The sequence below is a fragment of the Triturus cristatus genome, chromosome 12, assembly GCF_964204655.1.
Source record: "Triturus cristatus chromosome 12, aTriCri1.1, whole genome shotgun sequence".
Taxonomy (NCBI): Eukaryota; Metazoa; Chordata; class Amphibia; order Caudata; family Salamandridae; genus Triturus; species Triturus cristatus.
In genome coordinates, this window is record NC_140595.1 from 603,227,142 (window position 1) to 603,245,902 (window position 18,761).

At 43.6% G+C, this 18,761-nt stretch overlaps 1 protein-coding gene across 1 annotated transcript in view; it reads left to right on the plus strand.

The window, feature by feature from the left end:
• The window catches only part of COG8 (component of oligomeric golgi complex 8), a 66,857-nt gene extending 65,199 nt beyond the window's left edge, over positions 1-1,658 (plus strand). The window contains exon 5 of the mRNA XM_085638742.1: positions 809-1,658. Within this exon, the coding sequence (XP_085494868.1) occupies positions 809-1,176 (368 nt within the window). The 3' untranslated portion in view covers positions 1,177-1,658. The remainder of the gene's footprint in view (positions 1-808) is intronic.
• Positions 1,659-18,761: the final 17,103 nt, after the last annotated feature.

The window sequence follows — 18,761 nt, forward strand, 5'->3', positions numbered from 1 at the left end:
ATTATTATTATTATAAGAACTCATCTGTCCTTTGTCCTGCTAGTTGTCTGATCTTTCATGCAAATCATCCCATACCTGGGCCCATCTGCTTTCGAAGGCCAACCTGACAGGCAGGGAGAAGTTTTGACATATTTGATCTAAAATATGTCCTATGCTGTTACCTAGAAATGACAAAGGAAATCAGAAAATCCAAGCAGCTTTGAGAAATTAGCTGATTCGTTTACCAAACATCCATAGTCTCATGTACAATCATAGGCCACCATAGAGCTAATGGTGACACACTTCTCATGAATCAGAAGCTCATTCGCAACTTTGAGACTCAGTCCGCTATACCAAAGCCCTATTATGAAAAGTCCCTGTTGCTGACATCTTCACATTGGCCTTCTCGATTTCTGTCAGCTCTATTAGAAGGTTTGGCTGCTCATCCTTAGGAATATTATTCCCTTACCAGCCTTTAAAAATACACATTCCCTCTTTAAACGTGAGATATTGATGTTAACATTAATGCACTACTGTACTATCCCCCGCACTCACTGCTACACCATCGCACAAAGTCTGCCATCCATTACTTTGTTATGCAATTGCTATATTAATGTATGTTCAGTCTTGTCTACTGTCTTCATTCGTTATACACTGTACCATCAACTTAACATCTCTATGAAACCGAGTCAACATTGCTCTTGTATACCTCTTCATTTTCTCTGGACAGCTTTTCTAGAAAGATTACCATTTCTTTTCAGTTAATGAATGATTTTGCTGTTCATTAATACTTTTAGAAACTGAGTTTGTTTTCGCTTGTTCCTAACAGGTGTTTCACCCACTCAGCTGCATCGGCATGGCAACCTTGGCACCATCAATGTGACTGTGATTCAAGAAGCACTGGCTTCTATTCTCCCAAAAAAGGAGTCCTTGTTCCATACGGAGGCCAACACCAAAGGTATGGTGGTGGAAGGAGATGAGACGGTCCTGATTGAGGAGAGCACCAAGCAAGCTGGAAAAGATCAGAGTCCTATCCCTCAGGAAAGTTTGGAGGTGGCACCTGAAAAGAACATAGTGGAAACAGCAGCTCAGGTGCTACCATGTGAGCCCAATTTAACTCTTGAGGATCAGAAAGAATCCGTGGGAGAGGACGCAGATAAATCTGTGGAGTCCAACCCCACAGTCCCTACAACGTAAGGCAGGAAGCAGTGTTTTATGCCATAGGTTCTTTTTTTTTTCTTGGGCACATGAGATAAATGATTTCTGTAAGGGTTCCAATAATGCTCATAAAAGCTCTTCTCGTATGACCTCCTTTTAATCTTAACTATGTGCAGATCCTGGGATTGGTGAAGTGTGATCTGTTGGGTCCTTGGTTCAAATTTTGACTACGCACAGCATGGATGAATAGCCTCTGAGATGCCAACCTACAATAAGTGAGGGAATACTTTATCTGCTACTGTGTTAGCAACAGGACCTTAACCATGGCAAAAAAATATTTGAGGAAAAGACCTTATTTGTTTTCTGGTGTCTAGTTGTAAATGTGCAATGGAATTATGGATGAAAAAAATACTTCTTGCCAGAGAATCAAAACTGAAGACCATTTCAGGTCCCCGTTTAAGGGGGGTGGCACTTGTTATGCTGTATGCATGTCACTGTAATAAACTGACTTTGCACATATACTTGATTGTATGAGGGTTCTTTTGTGCAGCTTTCATTTCCATTTCTTACTGTGATGATTCGGCTAGACTCTGCTCTAACTCTTACTTGTTGCTGTTCTTAAGCATACCTTACATGGGCAGTTTTCTTGCACTGTCCAGTCTATGCATATATAAAATAAGAGCTTGAGCTCCAAGGGAAATTCTGATACATTAACAGTGGTGTTTTTTTTAGTAATGTCAATAGCTTTAGCCTTTAACATAGTAATCTCTTTAGATCATTGGTTTGGCTATCTACGCCAGTTCATGGTCATTAGAAGTAAATCCAATAAAGTGACATTTTGGTGTCTAGTAGGGACTTGGTTCACTTGCCAGGCGACATGTCTACACTGTGAAGGTTATTGATGTCTCAATTACATTCATCTGTTGAAAGACTCAAGAGGGCACAAATTGATCTGAAATGGAGCCTAAATCATTTTGTTCACTTGAGATCCCTCCTACTAAGGAATCTGGACCACCACAGCCCCAGCTGCAGTCAACCTATGAAGGAAATTGAGGGTTTCATCTTCCAGGGGGGTCTCATAACTAAAATGTACATACGGAGCTAGGTAAATTTGCATACTGCACAGATGTGTATGAAATGCGACTTCAAAAGCTAAATTACTGTCCGAGATCACTCTGCCTATCAACCATGTAGGATTAATAAAATGGGTACCTTTAAGTATTAGTAGTTCTGTTGATTTATACTATTGGAATTAAAAAAATACTTTTTGGGAAGGATTAAAATGCTAGTGCGTTTTTACGTATGATGGTTTATGATTCCTCAATAGATAGATTGTCAGATGTCAGACTTTGGCATCTTGGGCACATATTCTTCGATAACTTGCCATCCATGGGAGGCAGATTTCTACAACCCTCCGTATCCTAGCATTAAAGGCGAGGTTGCCTAAATTCTCAATTTTTCTCAGATCGCATTCAAGGACACAGACATTTTTCACTTTTTTGCATCCTAAATCGAGGCGCAGGCAGCGTCCTAGAAATCTTTCCTTTGCTGGTATGGTCACACATATTTTCATTGTGCGAACGACACGCATCCTTCACAGACGGTCACACTCATCCGCCACTATCTGCAATCAAGGTGTATCACAAATCTTTCAAAATTCTGGCATTTCAGACAGGATTGCTTGTACATTGGCATCTTAATGAGATTGTGTCAGGAGAGTGTGCAGTGCTTTTTCTCATGGCATACACCTATTCCCTCCCGTTGTGCCATGTGTACAATCCTTATGTCCTCCGACTGCTTTCTGGACATGTATACGCTAGTGACTCTAATACCTAGGAGTGTTTTAGGGTGTCTTCTTAGTTTATATGCCCGTCCTTCTTTCCACCCTTCTTTGTAGTTCAAAACTCTAGATCAAAGGTGCACTTAACCTGATTTGGCTGTCCCACTTACTGCAGAATATAGACTTGCTCATTCTGTGGCCTGCAATTTAGGTATAAGGAAAAACGATATCCCACAGTTCTTTTTTTCTCCATGTTTTTAAGGTTACAGTTTGAGGTTTTAGTGCTTATTATAATAGGTTTCCCCATTTATGGCTCGTTTTCCCCTTACACATTCCTCCAGGTAAAATCTGGATGGATTCACGCTTTGAAATACTACAGATCTGAGCTGAAATTTTGCTCGGCTCTGAATCCAAAATTGGACCCAAACATCACTTGCAGCACATTTTATATTTTGTGCAGGACTTAAAACGAGCATCACCTTTCGTGATTTTCGGTGCCTGCATGTGGTCTTCTTTCTTAGATTTAAGGTGGTCTTTAAAGTTCTGCAAGGTATTTGGCCACTTATTTTAAATCTTAATTTTTGTGCTAGACATCTATTACAACCAACCTTCAATCATCAAATTGCATGCATTTTACAAAGGCTAGGGGTATTACACCGGATCCTGCAAATTTTCACGATCAGAATGTGGCACTTAAGTTGAAGGATATGCTGCAACCAGGTTATATAGACAAACCGAATTGAATGATTTTGGTTTGGTGAAATAAATATGGGCTCAACAGTGAGTAGTCAAGTGTAACAGGGCTAAAACGGCTTGATTGAAATAGCCATGGATAAGTAGATATCCCACACAAAGTTTGAAAATGACTGTTTTCACTCATTTGCTCCCCCTAACTGATCCATTTACAAACAGGGCTCTGGATTGGAGGAAGAGAAAGAACGCTGGATTGCTTGGGTAGGTGAGGACTGCTGCTTTTATGCTGACACTTCTTCCTTTCATTTGAGTCTGGGTGTCTAGGCTTTTGGAAGCACATAGGTACCCAGCCCAAAATTGATGAATTAATCTGTTCCATCATTTTCTCTTGGTTAGTCAAAGAGTTTGAGTATTGCATGTGAACAATTGCAGGAAGTAAATCCTAGAACAACAATTGAGTGCTGACAGCATAGAGAGTTGACAAAAAGTCATTGTGCATATATTTGAGCGGCCTATATTTGTGACTCTCAAATTCTGTGGACATTCAGGACTAGATTTTTCAAGATTCTCTGCAATAGATTGACTACTGAAGCCGCACTGTACACCAAATTAACTAATGCTTTAATGAACGTAAGTTATGCATTAATTGCAGACTATTTTTCTCCATTTAAACAAGCATTCCAAATACAGCAAATCATTCGGCAATATGCTGTTCAATTTCAGACTCCTAGTATATATTGTTCGAGTCTATGGTACTTTTTAGAAGATGCAAAAAGAGCAGTAGAAACTCCTTTAGATTAAGGGACTCTAGATTGAAAAAAGTAAAAATACTTTTCCCTGAAAGTGAGGTGAACTGATACCATGAGTTGAAACACCACATCAGAAATGTTCAAGAAATAAGAGTACTGTGCATGAAAAAGTTATTATTTCTTTTCTATTGAAACAAGGTAAAAGTTGAAAGTTCCAGCTAGTACGGATTTGGAAGATGGTCTTTGGATAATAATAAAAACCGCCTAGAAATTGCTGAAAGTAGAATGTTGAGGAGGTTAATGTCTCTCACAGAAGAAACTTTATTGGTGCCACTCAAAGGTAATTCAACATACACAGGCATTGAGTATGTTGCAGTGCATTGGTATTGTATATGATGGAAGGGCACTTGTGCTGTAAAAGCCACTTGCTCGAACTATGATACATGACTTTGCAATAAAGTCTTAATCACACCCAGTGAAATATAAGCAAGCTTGGTCTGACTGAAAATCTGCAACTAAAAGCAGGTTTGGGCTATCTAAGAATGTAAAATTAAGAAGGGTATTTCAGAAGATGGAACACATACTGTTAATAAAAACGTACAATATCTAAGCAGTTGACAAAGTTAGCTAAGAAGCGAATACCCTGAACCAATGGTTTTTTTTTCCTAATATTCAAAATGATCTAAATGTACTTAGAAAATTATTGATTGAAGAAAAGACTGGCTTCCCTAGGAAGAAACAGCTCTTTGTGGGTAAGAAAGCTTGTATAAAAGGAACCAATTTGAGAATGGAAGGTGCATGAAAAGACTAATTGATGTATTTCACTAGTCTGTATTAAATTTAAACAAGCATCTGCAATGCAATAGGTCTCGCATTACTGAAAATTTGAGCTAGTGGCATTGCAAATAATGTTTGTTAGATTCATTTGGGGTTTTTTTGTGAAAAATATGCCAGGTGTAGCATAAGTAAGGGTGCAGTACCTTATGTGGCTAATAGAGGTCCCTTTACAACTCCACAGGGACACCTAGTAAATGCCGGTGGTACTGCACCCTTTTCTTGCTTCGTGGATTTTATTCGATTACTTATGCTACTGCTAGGATATTTTTTACCAAACAAATGTACCAAAGATTATCTCTTCCAATGCCAATAGCTCAAACTTTCAGTAATGCGAGACCTATTGTATTGCAAAAGCTATACAGTTAGTACACACTGGGTCATGCAATCTGATTTAGTAATACAGGTTTGCTGCTTGAAAAGGAAACCATGTACTATAACCATAATGTGCCGCTGCTCACTGACACTGCTGCAGACCACACCCATTGTGCAGTGCTGCAAATTACACCCACCCCTGCACAAATGTGTACTCAAAACGTACTAAAATGCCCCATCTACGACTCATTTAAAATAGACAGACCGTTTAAACAGTGTGTGCATACTCCCCATATCTAAACTGTTTGATATGTACGGCATTCATGCTTCTAATTCTGCCTTCTAAAACCGGAGAAAGTGAACTAATGTTTCTTTAGGGATCACTGATTTCATGTTAACATATTAGCATTATAAACCAAATGCAAGGGTAAATGAATGACTAGTAGCTGTCCACATTTTATGGGGCAAAAATGGTTGTGTATGCTCAATAATGTAATTCCGGGTATGCTGAGTGAGTGATTATCGGTAATGCTCCTCCGTGTATCTGTGTCATGGAAAATAAATAAGCTCTCTCGTGTATCAAATAAACAAAAAACAAATATTTCTAAAAGACCTCCTAGTGAAGGAGCCAGCAAACTAATGTCACATGGGTGCATGTGATGCTTGTGGCAGTGCAACCTGCAGTTTTTTGGAAGACCCTTGTGTCGCTGTACTTGGGTTTCTGCGTGGCAAGCATTCAATGTAGAGGTGATGCTATATAGCGGTGCAAATTAATGCCTGGCCCATTATTGCACCGGGCCAATGATTTAACTCTCACTCGGGCTTCTGTGCAAAAGCGTGCAAAAAGGTATTTAATTATACAAATGTTATAATGAGTGAAATCAAATGAGAACTAAAAAACATTTTACTGTTTTCTTGTTGTGTATTTATAATGATCTAGAAAGGCCTTCAGCGGTGGCGAATGGATACATACTGCGCTAATTATTTCACAAGCTTCGTACCGTGGTCTGATAAATAGGGAGTATGCGATCTAACCATGAAGTGGAACGAAACGGGACGCACATTTAATGTGCTGCTTTAGACCCACTTCAAACTTTTAAAACTAAAGGCTGCCTGCAATCTGCACGGATCAGTGGGATAGGGGCTGCTAGAAAAGAACCAGATTACAGAAATAAATAATACCTGAAACGTTTGACATGGCACAGGGGTGGGGGGGGGGGGCACATACTTTGGGTAAACCGATGCAGGCACACACAGGGAACCAACTTCAATGGAATGATCATAATTGGGGTTCTAGCTTGAAATTCTGGGTGATCAGTCAGTCTAAGAATCCACCCATACGGAGATAAATAACTCACTGAAAAATCACATTTACAATTAATCATAGTGCAAGAGCTCAACACACGTCCAGAAATCTATTCTGATGCACTAAGTCATGTGTAAATCCTGGTGCTAGCGGTAAAGTGGGTGTGAACAGCTTTTGTGTCAGTTTTAAAATTAGCACTGAGTGCATTCAGCGCTTGGAAGCAACACAACTCCAAGAGCACAACAGAAGATGTCTAAATAATGTGCAAAACGGATGCAAACATATTTGCATTTCACTATATTGTAAAAAGGGAGCAATAACGCAGCTGAATTGGTAAATGTACAGCTGGGTTTTTGCACCCGCTTTTGGCGCCTGGACCCAAGTGAGGCCATTACTGCTTAATCTTTTTTTGAAATGCACATTTGCACAGGCAAAAGTTAGGACCAATCCCGTCACATTTCAGTGACTGGTCCATTTCTAGCATATTAAAAATAGGAAAATAATTAAGTACAGGTAGCCTCCTAAAGTACACTGAAGTAGAGAAACATCCCTACAGGTAGTGACTTACCAAAAACGTGTGTGGATCCGTGTTAATGGCTCTGTCAACATTCTGCTAGATCGCCATGATGTGTTTTAAATAGTGGAATCGTGTAGCAATAGAAATGGAACTAACCCAAGTGAAAAGTAAAATGCGTATATCACCATCTTAGACTGGTTAGAAACGTCGGTAACTTAATCGGGATTGATTAAAAAAAACCTTGTAAAGTTAGGTGCCGAGTAGCACAGTGTACAGGAAAATATTGTGTCCAAAAAGAATACAAAGAGTACATTTATGTGGTATACATGTGCCCTGAACGTTCCACTCGTGTGACTGTGAAACGTAGGATTACCCTAATTAACAGTGAATTGCAATAAAATAAAACGTGTGTGCACATTTAAAATACATACTGCAACAAAAGTATGCACGTTTAAAATATATACCGCAATGAAGCAGAGCAACTAAAAGAAAAGCGCACACTTTCGATGCGGTATGTATTTTAAACATGCACAATAGGTCTCGCATTTGTAAAGTTAGAGCGATTGGTGTTATAAATAACTGTAAACACACACTCGCACTCTTACCAGAAATAGGTGGGCTTTTCCTTTTCTTGGCCGCAGTGGAAGTTGCTGTTGTAAAGATGGGCGGAGCTTAATGTCCATATACTGAATACTACATGTCTCGCAAGCGCTGCCTAGGCGAGACCTAAAAAGCCTGAAATAACACACTTCCTTCTGGGTGATCACTTTCAGGAGTTGATAGAAATTACTACAGATTAAGTAAGAAGAGCTTTGAAATGTATTGCACAGTTACTAGACTAATGATTATTATTTTTTTTTTTTCAAGCACTTGCACTCAAAAAGCCTAGGAATGAAAATAGGAAACTCAAATCATCTGCAGGAGATAATCTAGTGCAACAGTAACAAAACAGAGGTTTTTCGATTCTACGGTGACCATGTTGGTGTAGGCATAGAGGGTGATGTGAAAACGTAACCTGTATATACACTAAGCATATGCCGAAACTCCTGTAATATATATATATTTTTTAATTTAAAAAGTTTTTATTGATTTTGAAGGTAAATAAGAAATACAGGGATTACAGGAGAAAAGCATAAGTGAAAAAATAAGTAAATAGTTGAGCAAATAATACATAAAAAGCAACTTAAGAGGGGGTAATAGGTTACAGTCTCATTTGTGGCATAATGTGTGCAGCGAGGTGACATAGAGTTTGCACTAACAGACAAGTAGAGGTATGTTTATATTATACACATCACGGTATATAATGCACAGATATGTCTACTACTTAGTGCATTGTTCCCAGAGCATAGACATGGCAAAGTACAAATACTACAGTTTACTTTGCATTTGGCAGAGACCGAGCTTAGGTAGGCACCTGTAATATTTTGGAGGAGATTAATCCTTGTATTGTATTGAAACTGCAAATCACTGCTGTGGCCGATTGGCAGATAAATGAGTAGGTACAAGAGTTGCCTTCAGTGGAACTTATTTTTCCTAGAGCAGAAGCTACCACAAATATTGCGGTTTCGTTGCATTGTAAATGACTGGGCTACCTGATCCCACAGACGGTGCACAATAAAATGTGTAGCTATCACGTATTATTGGGTTCATTCTTAGTACTTTATTGAACATAATTCTAGATCGATTTGTTATACAGGAGTCAAACAAAAAACCTTCCTTAAAGAATCCGTGCCTGGTGGCCGAACCGCGGACCAAGATGGCTGCGTAGTCTCTGAGCTCCGCCGAACTCCCCGGAAACAAAGGCCATCCCGGCGCCCACCTGCCGATATGCAACACGGCGTTAATGCAGCTGTACTCTCCAGGGCATCCTGATTACAGCGGCATCTCTCTCCCTGACATCGGAGGTCTGGAACCGCCGCGCCCGTGCTGTGCATACTGCGGTCTATATCACTGAGCCGCGGTCTCGATTGCGACCCGCCTCCCATCTGGAGCAGTAGGTGCTGCCCCCTTGACTTCGACGCGTTCATGCTCTGGCAGTGACGGGCGGCGTCGAGGCGCACACGGGAGACTTGCTGTTCCTCTGCTGCTACAGACACCACATGGCACTCCTGATCTATGCGGGCTCCTCAGTTGGCAGAGGGTAAGCCCGTATGTGTATCCAGCGGCCTTAGACGCACCACAACCCTCATTGAGGCCTTGATCCGATTCCAGTGTGCCAGGCTGAAAGACGCTCCCCCTCCCTTGCTGATTTTTGGCCCTCAACATAGCCTCGCAGGCCACAGCGCTCCTCCCGCTATCACCGAGCAGCGAGGTAAAGCATAGAGGCGCTCGGCAGGCTCATGGTGGCGGTTGACCTCATTGCTCTCATCTATATGCCTGCGGGGGGCCGGCCCTTCCTTTCTGTGAGGCCTGGCTGGGGTGAGATCCCTGAATTGTGGCTGAATGTGGCCTGCTGGACTCAACTAGCAACAGCCAGAAGGCCCCATTGGGGGTAACCACGCCGGAGGGCAGCGGGAGGTGCATCGGGGAGATCGCTTTCTCCTTAACAGACCAAGCCTAGATTGGGGCAATTACAAGACGGCTAGCTAAAGCTGTGCCAGGGCTATCGTGACACTATCCCTTGTGGCCCCTTCAAAAGGCCATGGGCAAGGGGGATCCGAAGCAGCAGAAAAAAACCCTTGAAAAGGCAGGTGGAGGCACTGATTCAACGAGCATCACGATGGCGAAGGGTGGCGATCAGGCTGCTGCCCCACCACAGCCCAACGTGCAGGGCAATGAGGTGCTCATGGCAGAACTTAAGGCGGGCTTCCGTGCTCTGGACACTCGCTTTGACGCTCTCGACAAACACCTTGAAAGAATGGGGGCACGACTGGATCAGCACGATAAGAGACTTAACACCGCGGAGGGCAGGATTTCAGATTTGGAGGATGGCTTGGCCCAGGCAACAAAACGGTTGGAGAGGATGGAAGGTCTTTGGAAGAATATCGCCATATAGAATGTGGACCTTGATGCTAGGGGGAGACTCAACAATGTTCGTATTATGGGTATGCCGGAGTCAACGAACACGGGACGATTAGATGGGTTTGTTGAAGGCCTGCAGTTGACTCGTTTGGTCGGGAGTCCTTCACTGCTACTTTTGTTGTCGAAAGAGCACACAGATCCATCGGTCCACGACCTAACCCTGGCTATCTACCTCGCCCCATCCTGGCACGGCTTCTGAACTTTAAAGACTGGGACACTGCATTGCGAATGGCACGAGAACGTGGGTCGCTGGACTGGCAGGGCTCTTCCATCTCCTTGTACCCAGACTTCACCGCAATGGTTCAAGAGGCCCCCCAAAAATTTGCAACGATCAAAACTACGTTACACAAGGCCGGTCTCAAATACGGTATGCTGTACCCTGCGCGACTGAAAGTTGACGTAGATGGCAGGTCAAGGATTTTTGAAACTCCAGCAGAGGCCCAAGAATTTCTAAGAATCCTAGCCAACGCTAGGCTGCCGAGGAAATCGCCCACGCCAGAATGATCGCTCCCGATGCCGAACTCTGGCTCCATTATGGAACTGTTTTCAACAAGCTGAAAGACTTTACCATGCCATAACGTTGATAAGTATTAAGTGTATTTGTCTCATTCTTCCTCCCTGTTTTTTCCTCTTCACGATAGTTCAAGTATTGGACTCCGGGCTCTTGCTCTATTGCACTCCTTTTTCAATACATGTTTAAAGGTTTCTGGGGACAAGGAAGGTGTTGCCTCCCCCCTAGTGTGTTCGCACAGTTCTTGCTATGTTTACATTTGGTAATAATGATAGTTGCTTTAAGCTATTACGGGGTTGTGGGATTTCCCCTAGCTCTCGATTGTGGGGGTGTGTGGGTTATGGGCGGGTGCTTCTTTGGTTATATGGTATCATTTGTTCCTGACACAACTGATTTGCCATGATGTTCCGTGTATTAATATTGACACATTCATGTTCTTTACAGCTATGACCACTTGTGATGATGGCGGGTAGGCTCTCCACTATCTCTGACATTAACTTATTGACATGGAATGTGCGGGGTCTGAACAACGCCAGGAAGCGGAAGCATGTGTTAAACTATTTGCAGCGCCATAAGGCCGATGTTGTTTTTTTGCAGGAAACTCATTTGTCCCCCTCCTCCCCTACAATGTTTGCCTCTAGTTGGGGTGTGCACCGCTACTTTGGGAATTACAGCACGTACTCCAGGGGAACTGCCATACTTCTACACAAATGGTTTCCCTTCCAACTGTATAAAGTGAATACTGATAGAGCAGGCCGTTTCACATTGGTCACAGGGAAGCTTATGGGTTACAACATCGCTTTAATGTGTATTCCAACTGTGAAAACGTAATTGTTTACCTGTTTTAGATAGATGTCCCAGTACTGAGCCTAGGAGCCCAGCACTGGATTACAAAAGTAACGAGAACGTACTTTACCCGTAACTTGAATTTTCTTCCATAGGAAACCATTGACTGTTTTTCTGTGAAATTTCTTCTAAGTGTCGATTTTGCAAACATGTAAATATTCCTTAAAAATCGCCTGTATAATTTAAACGCAGTTTCTCAACTGCTTACAGGTGGTACAGTAGTGCTGGATCTAGGATCCAACACTGACCTAGAAAAAGTAACCATAACCCCACTTACCTGCTAAGTGAATTTCCTTCCATAGGATAACATTGGTAATTTGATCAGAAAAAGTTTCTAAGTGTCAACTTTTAAAATAGCAAAATATTGCTTAAAAATCACAACAGTAACTAAAACGAATTTACTCACTTGTTTCCAAGAACTGTCCCAGGACTGAATCTAGGATCCAGTCCTGGATTTAGAAAAGTAATCCTGAAAGTAATTAATTGCATGTAACTTAAAATTCCCATTGAGCTCAATGTATTATTGTGATTCAAATTGTGTTGCCTATTGCAATAAACTGTAACTATTACCTGCAAAAGTCAATTGCCTATTGCAAAGTATTTAACTAAAGCATCTCATTCTGAGAAAGTATATTTTGATACCTATTGTTGGTTCTAAAATAAAACAACAATATCTTTTTTATGCAAAAAAAAAAAAAAAATGTGTTTTTATGCACCAAATGTGGACGACCCCGATTTCTTTCCCTGTCTGCATACCCTGTTGTTTCCCTTGGGTGCTGACTACGTTTGCTATGGGGGGGATTTTAACTTTCTTTTGTAGCCTACATTAGACAGTATGGCAGATTCTCCTGCCACGAAACCCCGAGCCAGTAAGATACTTGGGGACATTTGTGACTCTATTGGTTTAGTGGACATATGGCGCATGCGTTGCCCCAATGACACTGCATATACTCACGCATGTGGGTGACTATGGGAGGCATTCAAAGCGTACATAAGGGAGGAATGCATTGCCAAACACGCGGGGGTACTGAAGTCACTGAGATCGCATAGAGGATCGTCTAAAAGTCTTGGACGAAGAACAACTTAAACACCCAGCAGGCCAGTCGCTTGTTGCTACTGACAGAATTCAGGAAAGCCGCTGAAAGCGAAACAAATTTTCTGGGGAAATATGCCACCGCGCGGCAGTATGGAGAGGGGGACAGTCCGGGACGCACGCTGGCGCAACTTTTGAGATCTTGTGTGGTGAAGGCCTATATTGCATCTATCCGCTCGGATGATGGGCAGATCCACACTGACACAGCTGCAATCCGGGATGAGTTCCATCGATATTACACTAATGTATATACAACACGCGCGAAGCATGACGAAGACGACTGCAGGGCCTACTTAAAAAAAATTGCTATGGTACGGCTTGAGGACTATATGCATACGTTTTTAGCTGAGCCATTTTCTAAGGAAGAAATTGTTAGCGCCATAGATGCCTTAAACGGTGCTACAGCGCCAGGGCTAGATGGCTTCACAGGCATATTTTAAAAACATTATAAATATATACCCGATGTAGCTGTCCTATACAGCTATAGAGGAGTCTGGCCCCTTGTCTGTCACCTACCCAGCCGGTCATCTGACATTGTTTTCCTCGTCTCCCCGTTTGTGTCTCCTTCCCTCCCCTTCCTCTGTGATCCTTTGATTCAAACTGATGTAACTATGGAACCCGTAACTCGCTGATTCAACTGATGTAGATAACAAAACTGTACCTACCACGAAGCCTAAGCAACCTTGGCTGATGCCTGGTGGAGCTGTCCTATGCAGCTGTAGAGGAGTCTGGCCCCTTGGCCGTCACCTACCCAGCCGGTCATCTGACATTGTTTTTCCTTGTCTCCCCGTTTGTGTCTCTTTCCCTCCCCCTTCGATGGAACTATGACGACACCCCCTGGGCGGATACCAAAACTTTTTACCTACAGCGGAGCCCGAGCAACCTTGGCCAATGCCCGGTGGACCTGTCCTATACAGCTATAGAGGAGTCTGGCCCCTTGGCCGTCACCTACCCAGCTGGTCATCTGACATTGCTTTCCTTGTCTCCCTGTTCGTGTCTCCTTCCCTCCTCCCTCTGTGATTCTTTGATTCAAACTGATGTAACTATGTAACCTGTAACTCGCTGATTCAACTGATATAACTATGTATCCTGTAACTCGCAGATCCTCATGTAAAGCGCTCTGATACCTCTGGGTCTAGCCAGTGCTATATAAAACTTTGCAAATAAAATTAAAATAAATATACTTGTCCCGTACCTTCTTGAGGTTTATAATGAAGCCCTGGAAAATAAATCATTGCCTCCCACACTCCGTGAGGCAGTAATTGTCTTGCTGTTCAAACCTGGCAAGGATCCATTTAGGCCACTATCACTTTTGAATTTGGACTACAGAATCCTAGCTAAAATGATTGCGTTGACGCTGGCGTTACTCTTGGATTGCATCATATCCCCAGTGCAATTTGGCTTCGTTCCCCACAGGTCCACTGCGCTGAATCTGCGTACATTGTTTGCAGTGCTACACAGAATTGCTCCAGAGGTTCCGGCTGTGGCAGCCCTGCTGGATTCAGAAAAGGCGTTTGACTCCTTGGAATGTCCTTTCGTATGGGCCGTGATGAGGAGATTAGGAATCCCCAAAGGTTTTATAGACCTCACGGCGTTGCTTTACACCTTCCCCCACAGCGAGACTCTGCTTGAATGGCACACTGTCCACCCCATTTACTCTTACTAGTGGTACCAGGCAAGGTTGTCCGTTATCTCCGTTACTTTTTATATTGGCACATGACCCTCTGGTCCGTCACTTTCAGGAGAAACATCTCCATAGAGGTATACAGTTTAATACAGGCCCCCTCCTCATCTCGCTCTATGCGGACGATATTGTGTTGTATGTCCGCTCCTCGCAGAACAATCTAGACCCACTGATCAGAGAGATTCTTCGCTTTAGTGGATACTCGGGATTGGGTATAAACTGGAGCAAGTCCGAGCTACTCCCTTTAACGACGGGCACCATTGAATGGGAATGTGAATTCCCGCTGAAATGGTGTCACGACTCGGTCAGGTATTTAGGTATTCGGATTCATAGAGAAGCGCAACAGATGGTGAAGCTGAATTACGGCTCAGCTATACACAACCTCGAAACGCAGATAGAAGGTTGGCTACGGCTCCCGCTTTCTATGTCCGGCTGAATTACACTTATGAAGATGATAGTTCTTCCGAAGTTTCTATACATGTTCCACAATATCCCCATCCCGCTCCCAGATATTTTTTTTAAGACCCTTAGGTCACACCTTGTCAGGCTCTTATGGGGTGGCAAAAGACCTAGGATACGATGGGAAACCATGACTTTGCCATATGGGGGGTGGGGGCCCCGGACTTCAAAATGTATTACCTAGTGGCACAGGGCAGCTTTGTCCATTCACGGTACCATCCAGATGCGTGCATTTCCTACGGTAAGCCTGAATCTGACCTGGTGCACCCAAACCTGCTCCACGCCATTTTGCCACAGGGCTTCCCTCGCGACCCTAGGGACATTCGGACGGTGTCCACCACGAGCTGGGCATGGCGAAAACTCTTGCGAGTCACTGGAAGTGGATCCCTGTACTCTTAAGAAATCCCTCTAGCACACAACCAACGGCTCCCTATCACAGAGGAGAAACTAGTTTTACGGGTGCTTAAATCCCATTCCATGATTAAAGTTTGGTGACCTGTTCCCGGGCGGGCATATATTCGACAATGCTGGGAGGGATGAGGGAACTGCATTGACCTTTTATGGATCCGTTTATATTCACTAGGATGCGCAGGGCTCTGTGTGCTAAAATATCAGAATATCCACTTGAGCCACAGTCCTTTGGACCTTTATCCCTTTTAATAACAAACTCTGACGGGAGTCAATTGATTTCAAGGTTATACAAGGCCAGCACGACTCTGATTCTGTGCCACAATACTAAGATTCGAGCTGCCTGGGAGCGGAACCTGGGTCATCCTATCCTGGATGACCAATGGGCTTTCTGCTGTGCACAAATAAGGGGAATCTCCCTCAACAGCAGGCATAAGCTGATACACTTTAAATACCTATGGAGAGCGTACACGACGCCAGCCAACTCCATGCTATTGACCCTTCCCCACCTCACAACTGTCGGAAATGCAATAGCCCTTATGCTGATTTTCCTCATTTGACATGGATTTGCCCCAAGATTGCAGAGTACCTTCGAAATAATATCCTGGATGACACTGCTGGAAATAGACCCCACCCTGGAGGTTGCACTCGTGGGATAGGTCAACAACATGCCCAAGAAATTACGCAAGTTTATTGCGCTAGCGCTGCTTTTGGCTAAACGCGAGATAGTGCTTAGATGGGGCAGCAAACTGCTTCACACAACGGGTGCATGGCTTGCTACTGTCACATTTTGCAACACAAACTGCAAATTGTATGCTATACTACTCCCAACCAAGTCCCAACCAAAAGAAATCTGGGGTCCGAACAAGACATATTTACAGAACTTGGAGCCTGACGCCCTCACCCATACTCCTGATGGCATAGCTCCGACTGGCGTGGGTTGAAAGGCAGGATGTGCAACCGTATTGTTTATAGAATTCAGGTAAATTTTGTGGATGGAGACTTGCTCGCTCTGTGATGATGTGTCCAAGGAAAAGACTAACATGCACTGGTCATACATTGTATATTTTCGTGTCGCTCTGTTCTATATTTTGTGTACAACATAGCACGATGGTACCATACGTTTGGAACTGTTAATATATTTGTGAAGGAACAACTGTGAAAATGACATTGATATGTATCTGCCGGAAAATGATAAATAAAGTTAAAAAACATAAAATATGAATCAGTGCCTGATGCAACAGTAAGTGCACAGCGGAGCTTTGTCTGCTTTTTCCAGATCTGATTTAAGTAGTCATGGGCACAACACTGCTACTGAATTTAAGAATTGTTTACTACTTGACTGTAAACATAGCAACATTCTGGTGTGCCCCCTCAGGGTAATATATACGCTCTACTCAAATAAAACTTTGGCTCACTATCAAAAAGATGGTGTTCAGAATCCGCATAGAATAGCAAATATGCAGCTGGCCTTTAAACAATGCCCTGGAAGATATTTATTTATTTGTAAAGTTTTATATAGCACGAACATGACCAGAAAGGGTGTCAGAGCGCTGTACATCAGAAAAAAGATGCAATTAGTCACTAAGCTAGTAAACATCTTAAAAATGTGTAGACAGGGCGGATCAGTGCTGATGAGTCTCACCATCGGGTAGCGTGCAAACGGTTCAGATATAGTGCAGTTTGAACCAAACTGGGGACATAGGGTACAACAAAATGAGGACAATATAAGTCAAGGAAGGGAAGGGTAGTCACTTGAGACCTGCTGCTGTATCTAGTGCAGCCGGGGGAGCCAGATCTGCCAGGACCTAGTGGCAATGAAGTTCTGGAACAGGAGAGTTAAGTCAGCCTGGAGGTCAGTGCTATTCAACACCCCTGCTAGTGGGGGATGAACTATGGGTACTGTTCCCAGATAACTTATTCGGGTTCCCTGAGTTAGTGACCATTTTTTGGAGCTTGGAAACCATTGTGTCCCACTGAGGCGCTAGGGGGAATTTACGAATGCCGAGTAGGTCCTCCCTACGTAGCGCCATACCCTCCGCCTTAGCCCAATTAAGCGGGGATTGGCACCAGGCAAGTGGATGAGGTGACAGAGGAGATTTCTATCGCTTGGTGATCAATCGTTTGGCCGTTATTAGAGCCAGGTCGAGAAATCGAGTGGCGGCTCTATATTTTTTGTTTCTACTAAAGAGGTGTAATACATGGGCTTCCCAACTGGAGGAGAGTAGCTCGGGAGGTGCAAGTTGTCAGGGTGACTGTCACAGTGCTCCAGTACTCATTTAAGACTGAACAATGCCAGAGCATATGGAGAATGTCGGAATCTAACTGCCGGCAGCGGGGACAAGCCACGTCTACGTGGAGGAAGTACCTGTTGATTTGATCTGGGGTAAGGTAAACCCAATGCAGCACGAAGAATTGAATTTGTTTGAACCGCTGATTTATGCGGAATGTATGTGAGGCTGCCTCGAACACAGTCCACTCTCTATCTGTGAATACTCTCCCCAGGGCCCCCTCCCAATGATGCCGAAGCAGAGTGAGGTCAGCCTCCGTGTGTTGCTGGATGGAAGATGCGAACCAGCACGTCAGGTGTCTCCCTGTCCCCATCACATGAAGGTATTGCAATGTGTGGTTTATGGGATGACAAATTTGTAAAAGGCTGCCCTGCGTCAACCGAATCGCTGTGGTGGCCCGAAGTACATTCCCATCGAAAAAGTCAGTTCTGTTATGATAAACTCGGACCCCCAAATAGCGGAAAGGGTCCACGCACCAGGCTACGGGGGTCCCCCCCAATACGTATCCCGGATCAGGAGTCTCCTTCAAAAATGGTGAATGTATAGATTTCGCTGCATTGACTTGCAGTCCCGAAGCACGTCCAAAATGACTGAGGGCTTGGTCAAGTGTGGAGAGGATGTTATGAAGGTCTCGCGCATATATCAGCAGGTCATCTGCGTATAGCGAAATGGTGTGGGTGCCATCTCCCAGTGTAATCCCCATGTCGACATGGGTGCGAATATGGACCGCCAGCGGCTCCACTGCCAATACGAACAAAAAAGGGGACAACTGGCATCCCTGTCGGGTTCCACGTCGCACCTGAATTGGATCTGAGACGTAGGGCCCCATCCGAACCCGGACCGACGGATTGCTGTATAACAGTCGCACCAAACTAAGGAAGTAGGCCAGAACGATGAAGAGAAAATTCCAAGCCAGCGAATCGAAGGCCTTCTCAAGGTCTAATACCATGAAGCCCGAGCGGGGCCAGTCGATCAAGGCATATTCCGCCACCCGAAAGTAACGTTGTATGTTCAAAGCAGTATTACGCTGTGGAACGAAGCCATTCTGGTCGGAGTGCACTAAATCAGGGACAAGCGGAGCCAGCCAATTGGCCAAGATTTTTACCAGGATCTTATA